The 19,791-nt window shown below is 37.5% G+C and overlaps 1 protein-coding gene across 6 annotated transcripts in view; it reads left to right on the forward strand.

Annotated features, from left to right (window-relative positions):
- PPP4R3B (protein phosphatase 4 regulatory subunit 3B) overlaps window positions 1-19,663 on the forward strand; it is a 44,038-nt gene extending 24,375 nt beyond the window's left edge. For 4 of the 6 annotated variants that reach the window (XM_087717507.1, XM_087717508.1, XM_014055093.2 and 1 more), the window contains 5 exons: window positions 1,939-2,108; window positions 10,633-10,772; window positions 12,054-12,238; window positions 15,995-16,197; window positions 17,277-19,663. In XM_087717507.1, coding sequence (XP_087573633.1) covers window positions 1,939-2,108; window positions 10,633-10,772; window positions 12,054-12,238; window positions 15,995-16,197; window positions 17,277-17,372 — 794 coding nt within the window. In that variant the 3' untranslated portion in view covers window positions 17,373-19,663. Of the gene's footprint in view, window positions 1-1,938; window positions 2,109-3,691; window positions 4,038-10,632; window positions 10,773-12,053; window positions 12,239-15,994; window positions 16,198-17,276 lie in introns of those variants that run through there. The other 2 variants (XR_015696913.1, XM_087717509.1) reach the window with 2 other exon arrangements.
- Window positions 19,664-19,791: the final 128 nt, after the last annotated feature.

The raw sequence follows: 19,791 nt of genomic DNA on the forward strand, positions 1-19,791 counted from the left end.
CTCCTTAAGCCAACTCAAAATAAAATAGCACTGTTCCAATATTTAGAATAGAATAGAATAGAATAGAATAGAATAGAATAGAATAGAATAGAATAACAGAGTTGGAAAGTACCTTGGAGGTCTTCTAGTCCAACCCCCTGCTTAGGCAGGAAACCCTATACCACTTCAGACAAATAATTGTCCAATCTCTTCTTAAAAATTTCCAGTGTTGGAGCAATTACAACTTCTAGAGGCAAGTTGTTCCACTGATTAATTGTTCTGTCAGGAAATTTGAAGGGCTCCTACAAAAATGAGGAAGTCAACCTATTTTACAAAGCACAAAAAGGCACAAAAAGAAACAATGGATGGAAACTAACCAAAGAGAGAAGCAACCTAGGACTAAGGAGAAATTTCCTAATCAACCAATGCAATAGCATGCCTTCATAAGTTGTAGGTGCTCTATCACTAGAGAATTTCAAAAAGAGTGAGGGAAATACACCCCAAAAGGACAGTGCCAGGCACCATTAAAACAATGCAGAAAACTTTAAACTGCCATTCCCTTTTTTTAAAAAGTCAACCCCAAAGCAAACACAGCAGCTGAAAGGGAAACTAAGTGCAGTTGCTCAAGCTAATTGAAAGCCTGGTTTGCTGCCAAAAGCCATTAACCCTTCAAACTCTATTACTCTGTTCTAAATTGGGTGCTTCACAGCAGAAGCAATACAGCTGGCTGGACCACCCATGCACTAAATTCACGGCTGCATCTTTGTCCCCTCCTGTACCAAACAAGAAGTAGCCAACACTGCAGCAGCTATAAAAGGACTTGGGAAACTCCAGGGAGTATTAGCTGATCACAGAAGTGTTACTTAATACTCTTTATAATGAAAATGTTTATAATCTTGTCCTTTTTCCTGAAAGGAAGAGGTTAATCCCATCCCTACATGGGTAATTGATGGGTTTCCCTGCCCTATTCCTGTCAGTTTTTGTTGTTTATTGACGATTCAGCTTATATTGGCTGCATTCCAACTGCAACTGTTAAGTGAAGCTATTAACTGAAGGGAGAGAGGGGAAAAAAACCTCTCTTGTATCTTTCTCCGAACTGCATAAGCAATTAACTAACGGTTCAGGTGAACCAGTGAGAACAGTTGAATCCTACCTGTGGTATATATACACACATGAATATCTACCAAAATTGTTCAGCAACCAATTTGGTGGATCTACTTTATATATGGGAAGAATCAAAGCAGTGGGTGGTCTCCTTCAGGCATTATACTGCGGTTGCATTTGAATTAGTGTTAGCCAACTTCAGCTGATTTTGAAAAAGCTAGGAGACATGGAGACATGTCCCCCACCCACCCACTTTTAAAGCGATACTTTAAAAGCAGCCCCTTCCCTACTCACCCACCGGCCCTGAATCACATGGCTGTGAAAAACATCTGAAAGGGTATTTTTAAAGCGTTTTAAAGACTTTTAAAACACTACTTTACAAGGTGGCAGCTGCTTTTCATCCCACCACTCCATAGACTGGATATTTTGCATTGGCGGGCTATATCTGGCCCATGGACCATAGTTTGAGGATGCCTGATTTACATCTTCAGTGGTTCTGTACTGCTGGCTTCAGAAAGATTCCCAGGGCTTGATAAGAAAGCTGTAGTTTAAACATATCTTGAACACAAAACTTAGCATTCCACAATCAACCCTCTTGCCCTTCATTAACTAAATGAGTATGCTTGTACTTTTTAAATGCTTTCACATTTCAGAGGTACTGTAACTTCTCTTGGTTAGATCCATGGGGTTAATGTATTTATAGACTCCTTTTTAAATGCCTAAAATTCTTGTGCAACTTTTTTGCTGCTCTTCTTTGTAGTAGAATAACCTTTAATGTTTAATGTAAAATGCAAAGAAAGTGAGAAAAGACATATGAAACACAAGAAATGTACATTAAATATATTAATGTTATAGGTGCCCTTCGTTTTCTGAGGAGGATAATTGGCCTAAAAGATGAATTTTATAACCGTTATATTACCAAAGGAAACTTATTTGAACCAGTCATAAATGCTCTTCTCGATAATGGAACTAGATATAATCTCTTGAATTCAGCAGTCATTGAACTTTTTGAATTCATCAGAGTGGTAAGTTTTATGTGTATTTTTCAACTTTATCTTTCAAACATATTGTTTTAGGCATAGAAATACCTCAAGACTTTAATTATAAAACCACAATAGAAAAAAAAGGCAGCAATATCAAAGGGCCTCTTTTCCATAAGGCTACTATTATAAGATGAACACAAGATGAAAGGACCTTAGTCTTGGTCTATTGCTTATATTTCCTGACCCTTTATCTGTTAGAGCCAAATAGTTACAACTGTATCCATATTATTATGTACACCCTTCTCCAATACATTAAGTTCTATGGCATTCACTAGCTTTAAAAACTAGATTGCGTAAAATGATAGCATCTTTTTTCAGAGTTATATAGAAGCCTGGGAAGAAAAGATTATGTACTTTAATAAATTACAAAGAGGTTCTGAGCTCATCAACTTGTCAGTTCAGAATCATCTTCAGTAAAAATAAATGAAAATTCTCTTTGTTACCTAAGTTTTCAGTTAAAACCTCTTATCAATCTACTAGATCAGCGATCCCCAACCTTTTAGGCACCAGCAACCGGTTTCCATGAACCAGGAGGAGCTTGGTTTTCCATGTTGCCTGTATCCTGCAAATAGGGCTTCACTTCTTTGTGGCTTGGTTTCTGGGATGCCATGGCCTGGTGCCAGTCTGGAGATTGGGGACCCCTGTGCTAGATCCAAATTAGAATAAATAATGAACACATAGCATTAAACATAGATAGTGCTGGAAACTGGACAAGTTTGATGCTAGGTGAGCTTTTTGGGGGGTTGTCGGATGGTAAGGTTAAAACTAGAGTATAAATCCTGCTCTGCACTAAGAACATTTGATTATATAAATTTTCCCAAATGAGTGTTATTGTTTAAAAATGGTCCTAATTCCAATAGTAAGGTAACTAATGACTAATTTTATTCTAGCATTGATATCAGTACTTCCTCAGAGTTAGAGCTCTAACATTGAACATAATTATTGTCCAGAGAATCACAGAGTTTAAGCCAGTATTTTAACTTAATTTCAATAATACTTGAACAGAACAAAATAATAAAGTTGGAATGGGCTCAGTCATTTTTCCTCAAGCCTAAACATATGCTTTTTCTTCAATCTCTCAATACAGAATTTCATTTCAGGCCCTCTTATTATCCTTGTCACAATCTCTAAATCTGTTGCAATTTCTCCGTATCCTTCTTAAAGTTTTGTCCACAGAACTGAATGTAATGTTTGAGGTTGGAACTAGTCAAGGCAAAATAAAGTAGAATGATTGCTTCTTGTGATTTGGAAATTACACTGATTCATCTTAAAATTGCTTTTATCTTTTTTGAAATTACATCATTCTGCTTGCTCATATTCAACTGGCAATCAATTATAATTCCAAGAATTATGAAGTCAGATGGTCTCTCCCATTTCTTGTGATTTAATTTCCTAAATTAAAAAAAATATTATTTCTGGTACCTTTTCACATTACTTTAAATCCATTGCTGTAACATATCAAAATTATTTTAAATTTTATTTCTGACATTGAGTATATTATCACAATTTTGTATCATCTGCAAATTTGATGACCCTTCTCTTCACTTATTCAACAAATCATTAAGAAAAATACTGAAGACTGGAAGATAATCCTTATGGAATCCTATTTGATCCTCTGCTCAGATTTGATTAAGAATATAGGTAATCCTTATCTTACAAAAATTCACTTAGTGACTGTTCAAAGTTACATCATCACTGAAAAAAGGAGCTTATGACCATTTTTCACACAGGACCGTTGCAGCATCCCCATGGTCATGAGATCAAAATTCAGACACTTGGCAACTGACATTTATGTTGCAGTGTCCTGGGATCATGTGATTAACTTTTGTGACCTTTTGACAAGCGAACTCAATGGGTAAATCAGATTCACTTAACAACCGTGTAACTAATTTAACAACTGCAATGATTTACGTAAGATTACTTGTATTCTTTATTATGTTTTTTGAGTCAAGTATATATCATGTTACTTATATGCATTCTATGCATTCTAATTGGCATATCATGGATTACTTTGTCAAGTAGTTTGTTGAAGTCAAGACACATTAAATTTAGAGCCTTTTCAGGTCATTGTGGCATAGTAAGCGCTAGATAACGCCATTCTGACTTGTATAATCAATACTTCATTTTTAAAATGTGTACAAATCAATCTATCTGTAATCTTAAAATATTCCAAAACACTTCTATCAGACTGATCCTACCATTGTTGATCTTTCCCTTTCTGAGGACATTTATTTTCCTCCACTCATCTAGAAATCAACTAGCTTTCCAGGATTTTTCTAAGATAGTATATAAGGATTCTGATAGACCATTGGCTAGTTCCATCAATATTATAAGAGACAAATCTGATCCTGTACATTTAAAACTCATTCAAAGTAAAGATGTATTTATTCCCTGACCATGTCTCTATTATGGTTTTATGGTTTTTATGGTTTTATTGACATTTGTAGGCCGCCCTTTTCCCTGAGGGGACTCAGGGCGGCTCACAGAAAACCAAGGGAGGGGGAATACAACATTAAGACGACAACATATAATAAAATCAACACCATACATTCAATATTCGGGCGGGGTAACGGTCCTTATCCCCAGGCCTGACGGGCGAGCCAGTTCTTCAAGGCTGTGCGGAAGGCTTGGACGGTGGAGAGGGTACGAATCTCCACGGGGAGCTCGTTCCAAAGGGTCGGGGCGACTGCTGAAAAGGCCCTCCTCCTTGTAGTTGCCAGCCGACACTGGCTGGCCGATGGAATGCGGAGGAGGCCCAGTCTATGCGATCTTATAGGTCGTAGGGAGGTAATCGGCAGAAGGCGGTCTCTCAAGTATCCAGATCCACTGCCATGTAGGGCTTTATGGGTGAGTAAAAGCACCTTGAAGCGCATCCGGAGATCGACAGGTAGCCAGCGCAGCTCGCGGAGGATAGGTGTTATGCGGGTGAATCGGGGTGCACCCGCGATCACTCGCGCGGCCGCGTTCTGCACTAACTGAAGTCGCCGGATGCTCCTCAAGGGCAGCCCCATGTAGAGCACATTGCAGTATTCCAGCCTAGAGAGCACAAGGGCCCGAGTGACTGTTGTGAGTGCCTCCCGGTTCAGGTAGGGTCGCAACTGGCGCACCAGGCGTACCTGGGCGAATGCCCCCCTGGTCACAGCCGCTAAATGGTGGTCGAATGACAGCTGTGGATCCAGGAGGACTCCCAGATTGCGAACCCTCTCTGAGGGGTATAAAATTTGACCCCCCAGCCTGAGTGTTGGAATGTTGGCCAAATCTTTGGGAGGGAAACACAACAGCCACTCGGTCTTTTCTGGGTTGAGCACAAGCTTGTTAATCCTCATCCAGTCCATAACGGCCTCAAGACCCCGGCCCATCACGTCAACCGCTTCATTGATTTGGCACGGGGCGGACAGATACAATTGAGTATCGTCCGCATATTGATGGTATCTAATCCCGTGCCTGCGGATGATCTCTCCCAGCGGTTTCATGTAGATGTTGAATAGCAGGGGGGATAAGACCGAACCCTGCGGCACCCCATAATTTAGGGGCCTTGGGGACGATCTCTGCCCTCCCACTAACACCGACTGCGACCTGTCCGAGAGGTAGGAGGAGAACCACCGTAGCACGGTGCCTCCCACTCCCACCTCCCGCAGTCGTCGCAGAAGGATACCATGGTCGATGGTATCGAAAGCCGCTGAGAGGTCAAGGAGGACCAGGATGGAGGGATATCCTTCATCTCTGGCTCTCCAAAGATCATCCATCAATGCGACCAAAGCGGTTTCTGTGCTGTAACCGGGTCTGAAGCCAGACTGGAAGGGGTCTAGATAGTTTGCTTCCTCCAAGGACCGTTGGAGCTGAAAGGCCACCACCTTCTCAACAACCTTCCCCAGAAAGGGGAGGTTGGAGACCGGGCGATAGCTGTTAAGAACAGCTGGATCCAAGGATGGTTTCTTCAGGAGGGGTCTCACCACCGCCTCTTTCAATGAGGCGGGGAAGTTCCCCTCCCGAAGGGAGGCGGTTACAACCGCCTGGATCCAGCCTCGTGTCACCTCACTGCAGTTAGCAACCAGCCATGAGGGACACGGATCCAGAACACAGGTGGAGGAACTTACAGCTCTCATGGCCTTGTCCACATCCCCAGGGATAACGTCCTGAAACTCAACCCAGAGCTGTTCTACTTGGTCCCCCTGTGCCTCGGCTGGAACTGCGGGTGTGGAGTCCAAGTCCGACCGAAACCGAGCAATTTTGTCCGCTAAGAATTGGGCATATTCTTCCGCTCTGCCCTGCAGGGGTTCCCCCGTCTCCCTTTTGTTTAATAGGGAGCGGGTTATCCTGAACAGGGCGGCTGGACGGGACTCAGCGGATGCAACCAGGGAGGCTATGTGTGATCTTTTAGCTGTCCTAAGTGCCCTAGTATATTCCCTGGTGCAGGTGGTTACCATTGCTCGGTTCGATTCGGACTTATCGGACCTCCAACGGTGCTCTAGGCATCTCCTCCGGCGCTTCATTTCCCGGAGCTCCTCGGTGAACCAAGGAGGCCTCCGGGATCCGCCGCCTCGGAGGGGCCGCAGTGGCGCAATCCGGTCGAGGGCCTCTGACGCTGCCGAGTGCCACGCAGCAGCCAGAGTCTCCACCGGACTGTGGGCGAAAGTGTCAGGAATAACCCCAAGCTCTGTCTGGAACCTTGATGGCTCCATAAGACGCCTGGGGCGGAACCACCTGGTCGGTTCCTCCTCCCTACAGTGGGGGTTTGGCCTCCGGAAGTCGAGCCTCAGCAGGCAATGGTCTGACCACGACAGGGGTATGATGTCACTCCCCCTCAGACCAAGATCATAAATCCACTGCTCCGAGAGAAATACAAGGTCAAGCATGTGTCCCGCTGTATGGGTTGGGCCTCGAATTACTTGGGTCAAGCCCATGGCTGTCATGGAAGCCATGAACTCCCTCGTCCCATCAGAGTTTTCACCGAGCGATGGCAGATTAAAGTCCCCCAGGACCATCAGCCTAGGGAACTCAATCGCCAGCTCGGCTACCGACTCGAGGAGCGAGGGGAGGGCTGCTGCAACGCTGTTCTTCTCTTTCATCTTGCTTTTTACAATATATTAATCTCAGTTCTTCTCTTTCATCTTGCTTTTTACAATATCCTGGTGGAATAAATGCTCTTTTAGTTGACAATATTGAACCAAAATAGGATTTGAATAGCTTTGTCTTTTTGTTATTATTGTTGCTATTTATAAGCATTTTTCCATATTCGTGGAACAACTAGTATCCTGATGTCTTATTTTTTTAATCCTTTTATTCTGAGCATATCTAATGAAGCCTTTTTAAAAATTATTCTTGTTATTGTATGATAATGCTTGTTTTTCTGACCTCAGCTATTGTGTTCTGGTTACTGTATATAATCTTCCTGTAGCAACTGATCCTCTTAATTTTCTGAAGGGATCTTTTTGTTTTCACATCTTTACTACCTTTTTTATGTGTTCATTTTAATTTTTCTGCTTTATTGCATTTTTTCCTCCTTAAAATTATTTGAATTGTGCTTTTGTTATATGTTTCTTTAGGAACTCTTAATTTGTCTTGAACCTCTTTGCCCATTATCTGCTTCTATCATAGTAACCTACTTGTAATTGCTCAGAATTCATTAAAATGTGTTGTTTTAAGTTTTACATATTTAACTATACTCAGTTTCTCTAAAATTCTAAAACTTCATCATTATATGGTTCATGTTCCCCCAGTGTTCCAGATAACTTCCCTTCCTCATTGTCTTCCAAATTGATTAACCTCAACTGTAGTAGCTCTTATAAGATATTATAAAATAGTTCTTGTGTCGCCTCTGCCCTCTAAAGGAGAAATTGTCAGCAAGAGAAATTGGGAATTACCTAGAAGGACCATTCTTGGCACAGTTTGTCACCCAATAGATATCAAAATAATTAAAGTCTCCATCACTGTGCCTCTTTGAGGGGTTTGCAGTTTGGTTTTGGAATTCATTCATTCATTCAGTTTGTATGGCTCCTCATCTCAGCAGGTTATTCTGAGTCAGGAGTGAGCAATTAATTTTTCCAAGGGGAAACTGGGACTGTTGTGGAGGACTACCATTGCCCCACCTTCCCACACTGATGTGCCATCCCCTGTTGATGCCCTAATGCCCCTGCTACCCCCAATATAGCTCATAATCACAAATTAAGCAAGGAATTGATGCCTGTAGAGAGCCAGGTTTTTAGGGCCTTACAAAAGCCAACAGGGTCAGATGATTCTTATCTCTAGAGGGAGAATATTTCTTAAGAGTGGGCTTTACAGTAGAAAATCTTCCTGAACTAATGGGACCCAAAGCGTCCCCATCCTGCCCCAGGTGAGCAACACTCCCACTTTTTACGATACCCTTGTCTTTTTTGAAATCCTTTCCTCAGTATTTTATTTCTTACCACCATAGTATTCATTTTAAAGCATTCCCAGTCAAGGGCTCTTGTGGCCTAGTACAGTTTAACCAGTCCGTTTTAAGTGCAGCTAGTATGGTATCAATAGTCCATCATCTAGATCAGGGATAGTCAACCTTTTTATACCTACCGCCCACTTTTGTATCTCTGTTAGTAGTAAAATTTTCTAACCGCCCACCGGTTCCACAGTAATGGTAATTTATAAAGTAGGGAAGTAACTTTACTTTATAAAATTTATAAAGCAGAGTTACAGCAAACCCCTACCGGCCACCATGAAAGCTGGAACGCCCACTAGTGGGCTGTAGGGACCAGGTTGACTACCACTGATCTAGATAATTTAGATTATCTAGACCAAGTGTGTTTAATTGATGCCATTATGAGTTATTGTTTTGTAGTCTTTTTCTTTTTCTTTCTGGTCCATTACCATGATTAGAAGGGAAGAAAAGTCTCTAGTAATACATATTGAGCTATTCTTTGCATTGTAATTTGTCTCCCGAAGCAGGGAAATATAATTGTAAATGGATATGACCATGTTGGAATTAGTCTCTCAAAGATCAAGAGTTCTTTGCTCTTGTCACATAACATGGCTCACAAGCAGCGTGTGTTTGCTTCAGTCTCTTACAATAATGAATCACTATCATGACTCTGTCTTGTAGGTTGATATTTTTTTTGCCTTCCTCTTTGAGCTTAATTTAGAGAAAAACATTCTTAGGGACTTCCCCTTAAACTCCATAAAACAAACACCTACGACTACTCCCACTGTGCTTACTCAGTGAGCTAAAGCTGCTTCTGTTCAGAACTGCTCCTGTTTCTTCCCTGCATCTAAACTTCTTCCCCCTGTGATTCAAATGCAACCTTTCTTAGAAACATGTTCTTGTTTAATAGGAAAGGTAATTTTAGTTAATAATTTAGTGATTTAGAGCTTAAGGCACCAGGTTAAAAACCAGGAGACTGAGTTCTGGCTTTATCTTAGGCATGAAAGTTGGATGGGTGGTTTTGGGCCTGTCACTCTCTCTCAGATCAAGCTGGTTGGTCAATTCTTATCCAATGGATCCACACAAAGTTGGTCTGAAATTAATAGACGCTGCCCTTGTGGGAAAACCATACGAAGGGGAAAAAATATATACATAAAAATTAAAGGTTATAGTTCTGGTAATTATTTTGTTCCCATGAATATCAGCAGTGTTCTCTATGTGCTCCACATCATTTTTCATGCAATTGTACAAACTGCATGCTGCTGGACAAGACATAATTAATCAGATTTATTCTATGTGCAAATAGAGCTTTAGGTAAAATTTCATTCATGCATTGTATTTATATGGTGTGTTCTCTCCCCCCACCCCCAGAGATAAGTAAAAAACTACAATAATCTGAATTTAATTCCCACTTTTTAAATAAAGATGTATGTAACTATTAAATAAAACTATTAAAGATTTTGGATTTGATTTAAATATGTGTGTTTGCATATGTATAAAAAAGTAAGTTTTATAGAACATTAGAACTTATTGTTTTTTCATCCCAGAATCTCCACATAGTCTATAGTATCTGCAAGAAAGCCAAACTCTCACTGATGCTAGGAACAAAATCTTTGCAGGACCATTTATACCATAAGACTATTTACAAGGGAGAGATAGTGGAGCTCCCATAGAGATACCACTTTCATGAGGTCAAAGACATCTTGAGATTTTCCTTTATCTTCCTTATTTTTGGACAGTAATCCACTTGCTATGTTTCCGTCTTCTGTGTAGTAGGTTAAAAATAAATGTGATGTAGTAGAGGAAAATTATCCTAAAGACATGCTGTTGACTCTTCTCTTCCATTGTAGAGAAACATTTGTCCAATGATCTCAGAATTCTTGTCTACAAAGTGTTCTGTATATTCAAATTACCTATTGTCTCAGCTCACTAATGTAGGAAACATGAATTACTTAGAATTCCTATGTAGTCCTGTTCTTCAAGAGAGAGGTTGAAAAAAAAGCATCGTCTTTTGCTGTTATAAATTACTGTAATTTCAATGAGAGCTTCATATTGATGTTTCTTATCTTTTTTAGCTGAGTAGCACTAAACTTTTATTTTGTATTAATGCAGGAAGATATCAAATCACTTACTGCTCATATCGTTGAAAACTTTTATAAGGCACTTGAATCTATTGAATATGTTCAAACATTCAAAGGTTTGAAGACAAAATATGAGCAGGAGAAAGACAGACAGAGCCAGAAACTGAACAGGTACACACTTTAAAACTGAAATCTGAAACCCAGTACTAGATAGTCTATCTTGCAGATTTCCTGAGCCGTTATTGTTTGTTCCATTAATATTGTGATAAGCACCTTTCATATAAGTATTATATCCTATATAGCAGTGCAATTTTTAATTGTCTCAGGAATTTCTATATATAATCCGTATCTGTCTCCAGTCCTTGTTTTAGAGATATTCTAATGCTTAGGGTTTTCTTAGTTAATTTGAAATATATATTTCAAAATTTCTAAACAACCAAAACAAAATTCAGATTCATGCTATCAGGGAGGATGTTGTGGTTTATTCTTAGTTGGGTTCTGTTTTATGACTTTCAATATTGCCCTGAGAAATGAACAGCTAAATTATTGAATGGTCCCCAGATATTAATTTTCCCCAGGCATATTAAGAATTGCATTTTGAAAACAACTTTGGGAAAGCTTCTAGGGGCTCTAGTCCAGCCTTTACAGCTTACAGATAGCCTTGATGTGTTTGCATCCCCAATTCAAGTTAAGATATTGTAAAAGATGGGGTGATAAATAAAACAAAAGGGAATAGATATTAACTATACTACCAAGCATGTCAATGCAAAACTAATAGCAATGAGTTTTGTTCATTGGCGCATTAGGATATTCTTAAAGATTTGCTTACATAGCTAGCTTTGTGTTCCAACCCATCAGAATTTGTGTGGATTTGACTTTTCTTTTATTTGTATTAAGAAGTTAACTTTCTATATTACCATAGAATCTGTCCTAAGCCATATTATTATCTTCTTTGGGACTTAGAGAGTTCAGTATTTTAGATACTAAAGCATACTTTTTGAGAAACATATTTTGACAATATTTTAAGAGCATAATTTTGCTTATTATTCTCATCAACTATGAACTAATCAAAATAAAACAGGATCTGTCGTTCTAGAAAGAGAATGACTAGAAAAGATAGCAGAAAGAGAATTTAACAGATCTTGAAATCTTTCCATAATAAAGATAAAATATATTAGGACGATTTATTAAATCCAGATTATGTTTAGTACAAAATGTGTGTATGCCTCACCTGGCCTTTAGGCTCGGAAGGAAACTAATGAAACCCCATGTATTGACCTCAGCTTATTAAGAGAAGCCTAAATAATAGCAACATTAATAAAAACATAAACTCTCAAAACTATTTACTAGTAATCTTTCCATACCATAACAAACATATGTAATGTGTATTTATCAGCCTTGTTTGCATTACGTATCAAATTGTAAAGGGGTATTTTTTAAAATGTTTTACAGCGTCCCGTCTATACTGCGTAGCAATAGGTTTCGTAGAGATGCTAGAACTTTGGAGGAAGATGAAGAAATGTGGTTCAATGAAGATGAGGAGGAAGAAGGTGAAGCAATTGTACCACCTGTAGAGAAATCCAAGTCTGAGGATGATTTTCCAGAAAGTTATGAGAAGTTTATGGAAACAAAAAAAGGTATTGTTTTCTATTTTGTAGCACATGATATTTCTGTGTGACTTACAAGCAGTCCTTGACTTATGACCACAAGAGCCAGTCACTCTCTGTCAGCTCTAGGAAAGAAGTAATGTCAAACCATTTCTGAAAATCTTGCCAAGAAAACTGCAGCAACTAGGAGTCAATGCTGACTTGAAAGCACAAAAAATAAACAAAGCAGTGGAGCTTCCAAGCCTTTTCATACATGATCTCTGTAGATGACATGAAGACAAGCCATTCTATTCAGTCTTATTAAAAGGGTAAATATTACTGGGAGGTGATCATTAAGAATTTCAGGCTTGAGAGTATAGTTCATGAACAGCTTTAAATATGACATTCAACAATATGATTTGAGGTCAAAAGTAATTTATAATCTCAAAACAGAGGTGTTATATGGGAACCTTGGTGTGCACCAATATATTTACTCGGGCTGCTGCACTCTGGACCAGCACTACTTTTCAGATAATCTTCAAAGCTAGTCTCATGTGAAAAGTATTACAGTAATCCATCAAGAAGTAACAAGGACATGAGTGACAATAATTCTTCTGTTCAAGGAAAACTCATAGTTGGTACAAAGAATACATATGAATCTTGGACAACAAATTTTGACCACATTCTTCTTGGGAGAAGATCTCTTTCAGAACTAAAGATGGTGTCTGTCTAGAAACAACAAACCCTTCAAATCCAGAGGCACAGAAATTTAATATTTAAATTAAATTAAATTTCTGAGATTGAATGTAATCCTGTTCTGATTCAAGCACCACTTTGTGTATTTGACTCAGGATCAAGATGTAGAGATGTTGATCCTGTCAAGCTGCTTCATATAGCTGTTAAAAGAATTGGATAAATTGTTGAAACTAAAACCATCCCTTCAGGAAGTAATATGATAAAATGGAACTCACTTGCAATGTTATCCCCTTTTGTTGCTATGTATCAAGTTTGCCAGGTATTCAAATCCAAAGACTACCTTTTGAGTCATTTTCCTTAAGGCAATAATTAAGGAGTTAAAGTATTCACCTAAGGTATCTAGTCTGCTGGCTAAAAAATAATAATTGTATGTCATGGCCAACTGGGCATCTGAACTGGTGCTTTATATATCAAATATTGACATATTTGTCTATGCTCAGATAAGTCAGATCCTAAATAGACAGTCTTATTTTTAATAATAAAGGTTATTTGATTCCAAAATAGGTTATATTAGGGACAGAATCCAAAAAACTGAAGATCAGATGTAAAATGAGACCTATTTTTTTCATCCTCAAAGTTGGGACCACTAATCATGAAATACTTTTTTGTGCATTCAGTCCACACAAAATATCTTTAATATTAAATAGGTTCAATAAAACAATAATATATTTCTCCCTTTCAACTCTGTTTACAGGTTTTGATAGATCTTCTCAATTTTTCAACCATTTCATTTTTCATTATTGTTCTTACATTATTATTACTATTGAATTAGGAGAGGGCTTGGAGTCATCTAGTCCAACTTCCTGCTCAATCAGGAAACCTTATAATATTTCAGACACATGGTCGTTCAATCTCTTCTTAAAATCTCCTGTATTAGAGCATCCACAGTTTCTGGAAGCAAGTTGTTCCACCGATTAATAATTCTAACTATTAGGAAATTACTCCTTAGTTCTAGGTTGATTCTCTCCTTGATTAGTTTACATGCAATGCTATTTATTCTGCCTTTGGGTGCTTTGGAGACTAGGTTGACTCATTTTCTTTGTGGCAACCCCTTAGCTATTGAAACACTGCTATCATGTCACCCCTATTTCTTCTTTTCATGAAACTAGAAATACCCCATTCTTGTATGTTTAGCCTTCATCTAATCAACTTTATTGCTCCTGTTTGAACTCTTTCCTAGAGTCTCAACATTGAATTCATTTCCCATCCTGTTACCTGAGAATATTCAAAAAATTATATCCCTTGTTCTGAAGGGTTTTTTGCTTCTTGTTTAGTAAAGTTTACCGAATCTACTGGTGGGGAGAAATTGGAAATTTCTTTTGATATTTCACTAATTTCTTTTATTGATATAGACATAGATTTTTTGATTCTCTAGCAGATTCCTAATGAATATGTCAGTGGACTTCATTAACGTCTACTCTTATTATTTATTTTATTTCATTTATTTGCCACCCATTTCGAAGCAACTCTGGGCAGCTTACAGCATAAAAACATTAAAATCATCAGACATTTACTGGAACAGCTATTATACAGAGAGTGCTTTATTTCATGAATTGCCTAATTTCAATACAAGTACTTCTTTCCATCTTTATCACTGTTTTTCCTTTTTACCAGATACTTGATGACCGCTTAGCATAAATCTGTTTATCTTAGCTATTGAGTAATGGTCTGTTTTCTTCTTAGTTGTATTACTTCCATTTCCTTTTATTCTCTTTATCCATCTTGGACAATTCTTTCTCTGAATTAATATGAAAAAAATACTTAATGGACTTCAGAAATGTTGGGAGGACTCCAGATTAGTTTCTGTCCTCTTCACAGAACAAAGTCTTTGCTAACAATAGTGGGTAATACAGTCTCAAAGGTATTCATTTCCATGGTTTCAGTTCTGAAGAAGGCTGAAGCTTTAGTGTTTTTCCCATTTGCAAGTTAAAGTTGTGCTTTCTGTAATATTGGTTCCTCCTCTTTTGTCACATTTAAGATGTTTGTTTTGTAGTGGAAGGGCTTCTTTTTTATGTTCCTTTATATTGCATTAATTATTAATGGATTGATGGAATAGCATTCAGACAAAGCTGCATGGGTTTTAGTGTCTTTGTGCAATTTTCTGTTCCATGTCTAATAAGACATTCTCAAAAGCATTTTCTATTATTTATCTTGTGAAACTCTTTGGATTAATCTACCTTATTTATTCTTATGAAAGGATAAGTATCTTTGACCACATAATGCATTTCTTTCCATAATCAATAGATCTCAGTCACTATTTGATTCTGTTAGTTTTCTCCAGTTCCTTTTGTCACTTAGAAATGTTACACCTTGGATGTTTGAGAATTCATTGCATTTTATTTGACTGGGAAAAATAGATAAAAATATAAAAATAAAAAAACTGTTTTTTATACAACCCAATTTCCTAATATGGTGTCTTAATTACTATGAAACTATGCTATGAAAGTGATTTGTCTACAACCATGGCACAAACTTCTTTGCTTTGCAAAATCATTGTAGTGGAAACTAATTGCCACACCTTTCGGGTGTTCATAGTTGGCTGGGCATTCAGTGACAGCAAACATGAAAGTAGTTGCCTTTCTAGTGGTAATGTATGGCTATGGAACCTGGATACTGAAAAAGATTAAAAGAAAAAGACAACATAAAATAATAGAAATGGTTAGTAACAAACAGCAATTTCAAGAAGAATCAGTCAACCACTCCTGGACCAAATAAAAGTTGACTGCTTCCTTTATTGGTGATCAGCAATGCATAACTCACATATTTGAAATAAATGATGTCTACTGATGATTAACCAGGAAGAAAAATGACTAGAGCATGCATGGCAAGGTTAAGGAAAATAGAGAAATCAGAGGAACCACCAATAGAGATATTGTGGTTTCATCATATCGGGAGTCATGTTCTGGTTTTATCAGAAAAGTTCTAAGCATGTAGCTAGATAAAATGCTCCCTTCCCACCTTTGCTAATGTGCTATTTTGTTAAGAAAACAACGAACAGATTGAATTAATTTATCCCAATGACTACTATAAATAAACATTTTTTTCTTTTAGCAAAAGAAAGTGAAGACAAAGAAAATCTCCCCAAAAGGACTTCCACAGGTGGCTTCAAATTTACATTTTCCCATTCTACCAGTGCAACTAATGGAGCAAATAGTACAAATAATAAATCTGTTGCAGCTCAGACATCACCAGCAAGTTCAAATGGTTCTTCTTCCAAGAATGCCAATTTGACTACAGCAGTCACAGCCACAAAGGTGAGTTAAACTTGTGATATGGAGCTTTGTAGTTTAAAATTGTTAACGATATGATAAGGACAATTATTGTAAACATCCATATATAACATTTTAAGAATCCAGAATGGGGATTGCATGAATTCAGAATGCATGAAGTAAAGATGCATATCTTTTGTCAGTAGTATTCTATTAGAATGTAATATTGACTTGCAGCCTGTACTGTTTTCAGCAGTCAGATTAGGTTGAACATTTGGTTGTGTCCTGGATTTATGAGCTCATGAATTGAAATGATTTTCATAGTATGTTCCCCTAGGCATTTGGATAGTATAGTTAGGCAAGCTCTGCTAAATAGTGTTGTTATCTGTTTTAAGTAAGGTTTATGCTTATATCTGCCGGCATTATGGTTGTTGGTTAAATTATTTTTAATCCTTCTACATTGCCAGTATCATTTTTGTGAGATAGGCAGCCTTGTAAATGTTTAAATAAATACATACTGTTTTTATTCTTAGTCGTTTATAAAGTCTGGCAAGTTTAGGTAAGCTGTAATACATAGATAATGTTAATATTATCTGTGTCACTTAAAATTATTATTTGGGAGGTTAAAAGTTTAATAAATTCAATGTACTATATTGAAGCCACGAAATGGCTATTTTGCTATATTGATATTGATAGTTATTAGGGTTGTTTCTAATGCTAGATTTTGTATATGCAGGAGAGTTCAAGTTCATAGGTGCTACTGTTACATTTACATTGTTTAAATTGTCCTAGTTTGAATAGAGACAGCCTTAGACATGGTAACCAGAATTGTAAATGAATATGTTGCCCTCCTGCATGAGAGTAGGATCATCTATAGTATATTAGTTAGACGCAACAACCAGGATCTTAGTATTTTGCCCCAGTATTTTCTATCATGGCAATTTCATTTAGTGATCATAGCTGCTAGTCTCTGATCTCTTCTTGAAAAAGTTCTTCTAAAATCAATTCATTGAGTGATAGTTGGCACATTTTGTGGAAAACAGAATTTATAAAATGGAAAAATGTCATTGCTATTTGTAAGGTCTTTCTCCATTGGTTCATATGTGACTCTTTACATCCAACAGGGAAGTTTAGTTGGCCTTGTGGATTATCCAGATGATGAAGAGGAAGAGGAAGAAGAAGAAACATCCCCAAGAAAAAGACCTCGTCTTGGCTCTTAAAAATGTTGGAACAAACTCTAATAGAGGGTGCTTAAATGCTATGACTGAACTAAATAGTCTGACTCAGAAAGCGTTCTCCCTGGAAAATACATGAGAATACAAGGAGTAGCAAACGAAAATCTACTAGAAAGGTTATGTTCTGAGAACACCACGCTTCCAAAGAACCTAATCCCTTTCTAGTCAAGGAGTCTGCCATTCAGACTGTTAAAATGTTAAAACAGTGGATTAGTAATCAGCACCTGGAATGAAAGCTTGCCAGAAAAAAATAGTCATCTTGGGTTCTGTGAGGGGATGGGGATGGGAGAAGAAATTTTGATATTGCAGGGTTTCCCCAGTTTGTAGCAAGCTAGGAAAAACTTGTAAGGCTTCAGTTGCAAACCTAGTAATATAACTTCGTAATGGTGCTGTCCATTGTGTTTTTTTAGCAATTGCCTCTTTTTAAATAATGAATTCTCTTTCCATTAAAAAAAATCAGAATTGGGGACCACTGTTTTGCACAGTCAGCCAAATTATAGAGGGTTGCACACTGCTACATAGTGCATGTTGAGTGGCAAACTTTTATTTTTTTCTCAACTCTCATTATTTTGGAAGAAGAAAAAGAACCTGGGTTCTAAATGCAAGCAGACTAGAAGGAGCTATCCAGGAAAATCATTCTATAGATCATCAGCTTTCCAGGAAAAAAACAACCCTCTAGAAACTATCAATAAACCTTGGTACTTGAAATGACAATTGAATTGCAATTACTAGTAGCATTTTACAGAAATAACATTGAATGGAATTGCTCCCTAATTTCCAAAAATATTTTCCTTCAGCCATCCACATTTCACGTTAGGAAAAGCAGGAGGTGTTGTGAAATGCTACCAGAAACTCTTGAATCTTACTTCAAAGATATGTAATCTGGGGGGCAGAGTTAATATGCAGCACTATAAACCTAAGGGGTTTAGCATAAAGCTGCTTCTTAAACACATTCCATGTATTTAAGCAAATGTCTAAAAGTACACTAGGTGAATTGATGAAGGCAACCATTTTGAGACTTTTTTCCTTTCAGAGCAACTGAATTGTAAATATTTTAATGTTAGTTTGGCCATATATGATCTGAGATCATGCACACAAAAATTCCCTAAATTACAAATTGCGGTAAGAGTGATACAAATTGAAACCAGCAGGAATCCTCAGTTATTGGTCACTCTTACAATATGTGATGGGTCCATTTCTCCTGGAAATTTCATAGTTTTAATTTTAGCTATTGTTTGAAAAGATGGGCTGTCTGTAGATATGAAGTATAGTTTTTCCATGAAACAGAAGTTTATTTTGTATTGAGGGGAAAAAAACCACTGTACTTGTTTTACACCATTTGTATACATGTGGTAATACTAATGCTGACCTGTAAAATTCAGGAATTAAAATGTGACCCTGTAATTCCATGATTAGTGGTTTTTTATTGTTTTATTGTTGTAAATGGTAAGTTAATTCAAATTTAGAGATGTGGCCATTTTAGTTTATTTTAATGGTAGTGATTTGTACAATTTAATCTGAATCAAATCTAGCAGAAAAAGCAATACTCTTAGATTTGATTCAGTGTGTTGTGATGACTGACAATGTGGTCCGAAGGACATATTTCTGCCCTTTAGGGGCTCCAGGCAACCAACAATGGGGCTTTCCTGTTCTCTTTTTCAATGAAGACTTAGAAGAAGTTGTTACATAAACAATTTGCTTCAGCAGATTTTCTGTGTTGACTTGCACTTTTTTGAGTACTCTTGGCAAGTCTTTACCCTTCATAGAAATAACTTTCCCATAAAACTGAATAGCAAACCATAGGAAAATAAAGGTGTGCCATTTCCTTGACAGTGATGTTCATCTGGTGTGGATCCAAACTATTCAATACATCACTGAAAAACAGACCCAATACACATCTGGATCTTTTTTTTCCAGCCTATTTCAAAGATTATTAAAAACTTTAGAATATGCAGATTCATTTAAGCTGTCAATACATGAGGAAAAAAAAGTTGATTTTTTTTTACTTCAATATAAACAATAGGTGACTTTTTAGCCAATATCTGAACACTCAGCAATGCTGTGAAAAATGCATTGAATTTCTCCAGTTTAAATTACGCAATCTGCCTCAGGTACATACTTCCACCTCAGTTCTTTTAGTCTGGTTTCTTTGCCACAAGACAGCCCACATTTCAAATGCCTGGGGTCCTTCAACTAAGGTTTTTTTAAAGATGACATCTGCCAACATGTCTGAGTTAAATACTATTTTAATAAAAAGTTATATGAAATGTGAATAACCTGTGTTTATACTGTGTTACAAGAAACTTTTCTTACCAACGAGGTAGAAATATTAAGTTACTCTGACCAATGAAATATAAGCAATACTAGAAAGCTGTATGGTATAATTATGATTACAATGAAGTTG

Source organism: Thamnophis sirtalis, unplaced genomic scaffold, assembly GCF_051295495.1.
Source record: "Thamnophis sirtalis isolate CommonGarterSnake01/CBP01778 unplaced genomic scaffold, rThaSir2_p1.2 scaffold_6, whole genome shotgun sequence".
In the NCBI taxonomy this organism is placed as follows: Eukaryota; Metazoa; Chordata; class Lepidosauria; order Squamata; family Natricidae; genus Thamnophis; species Thamnophis sirtalis.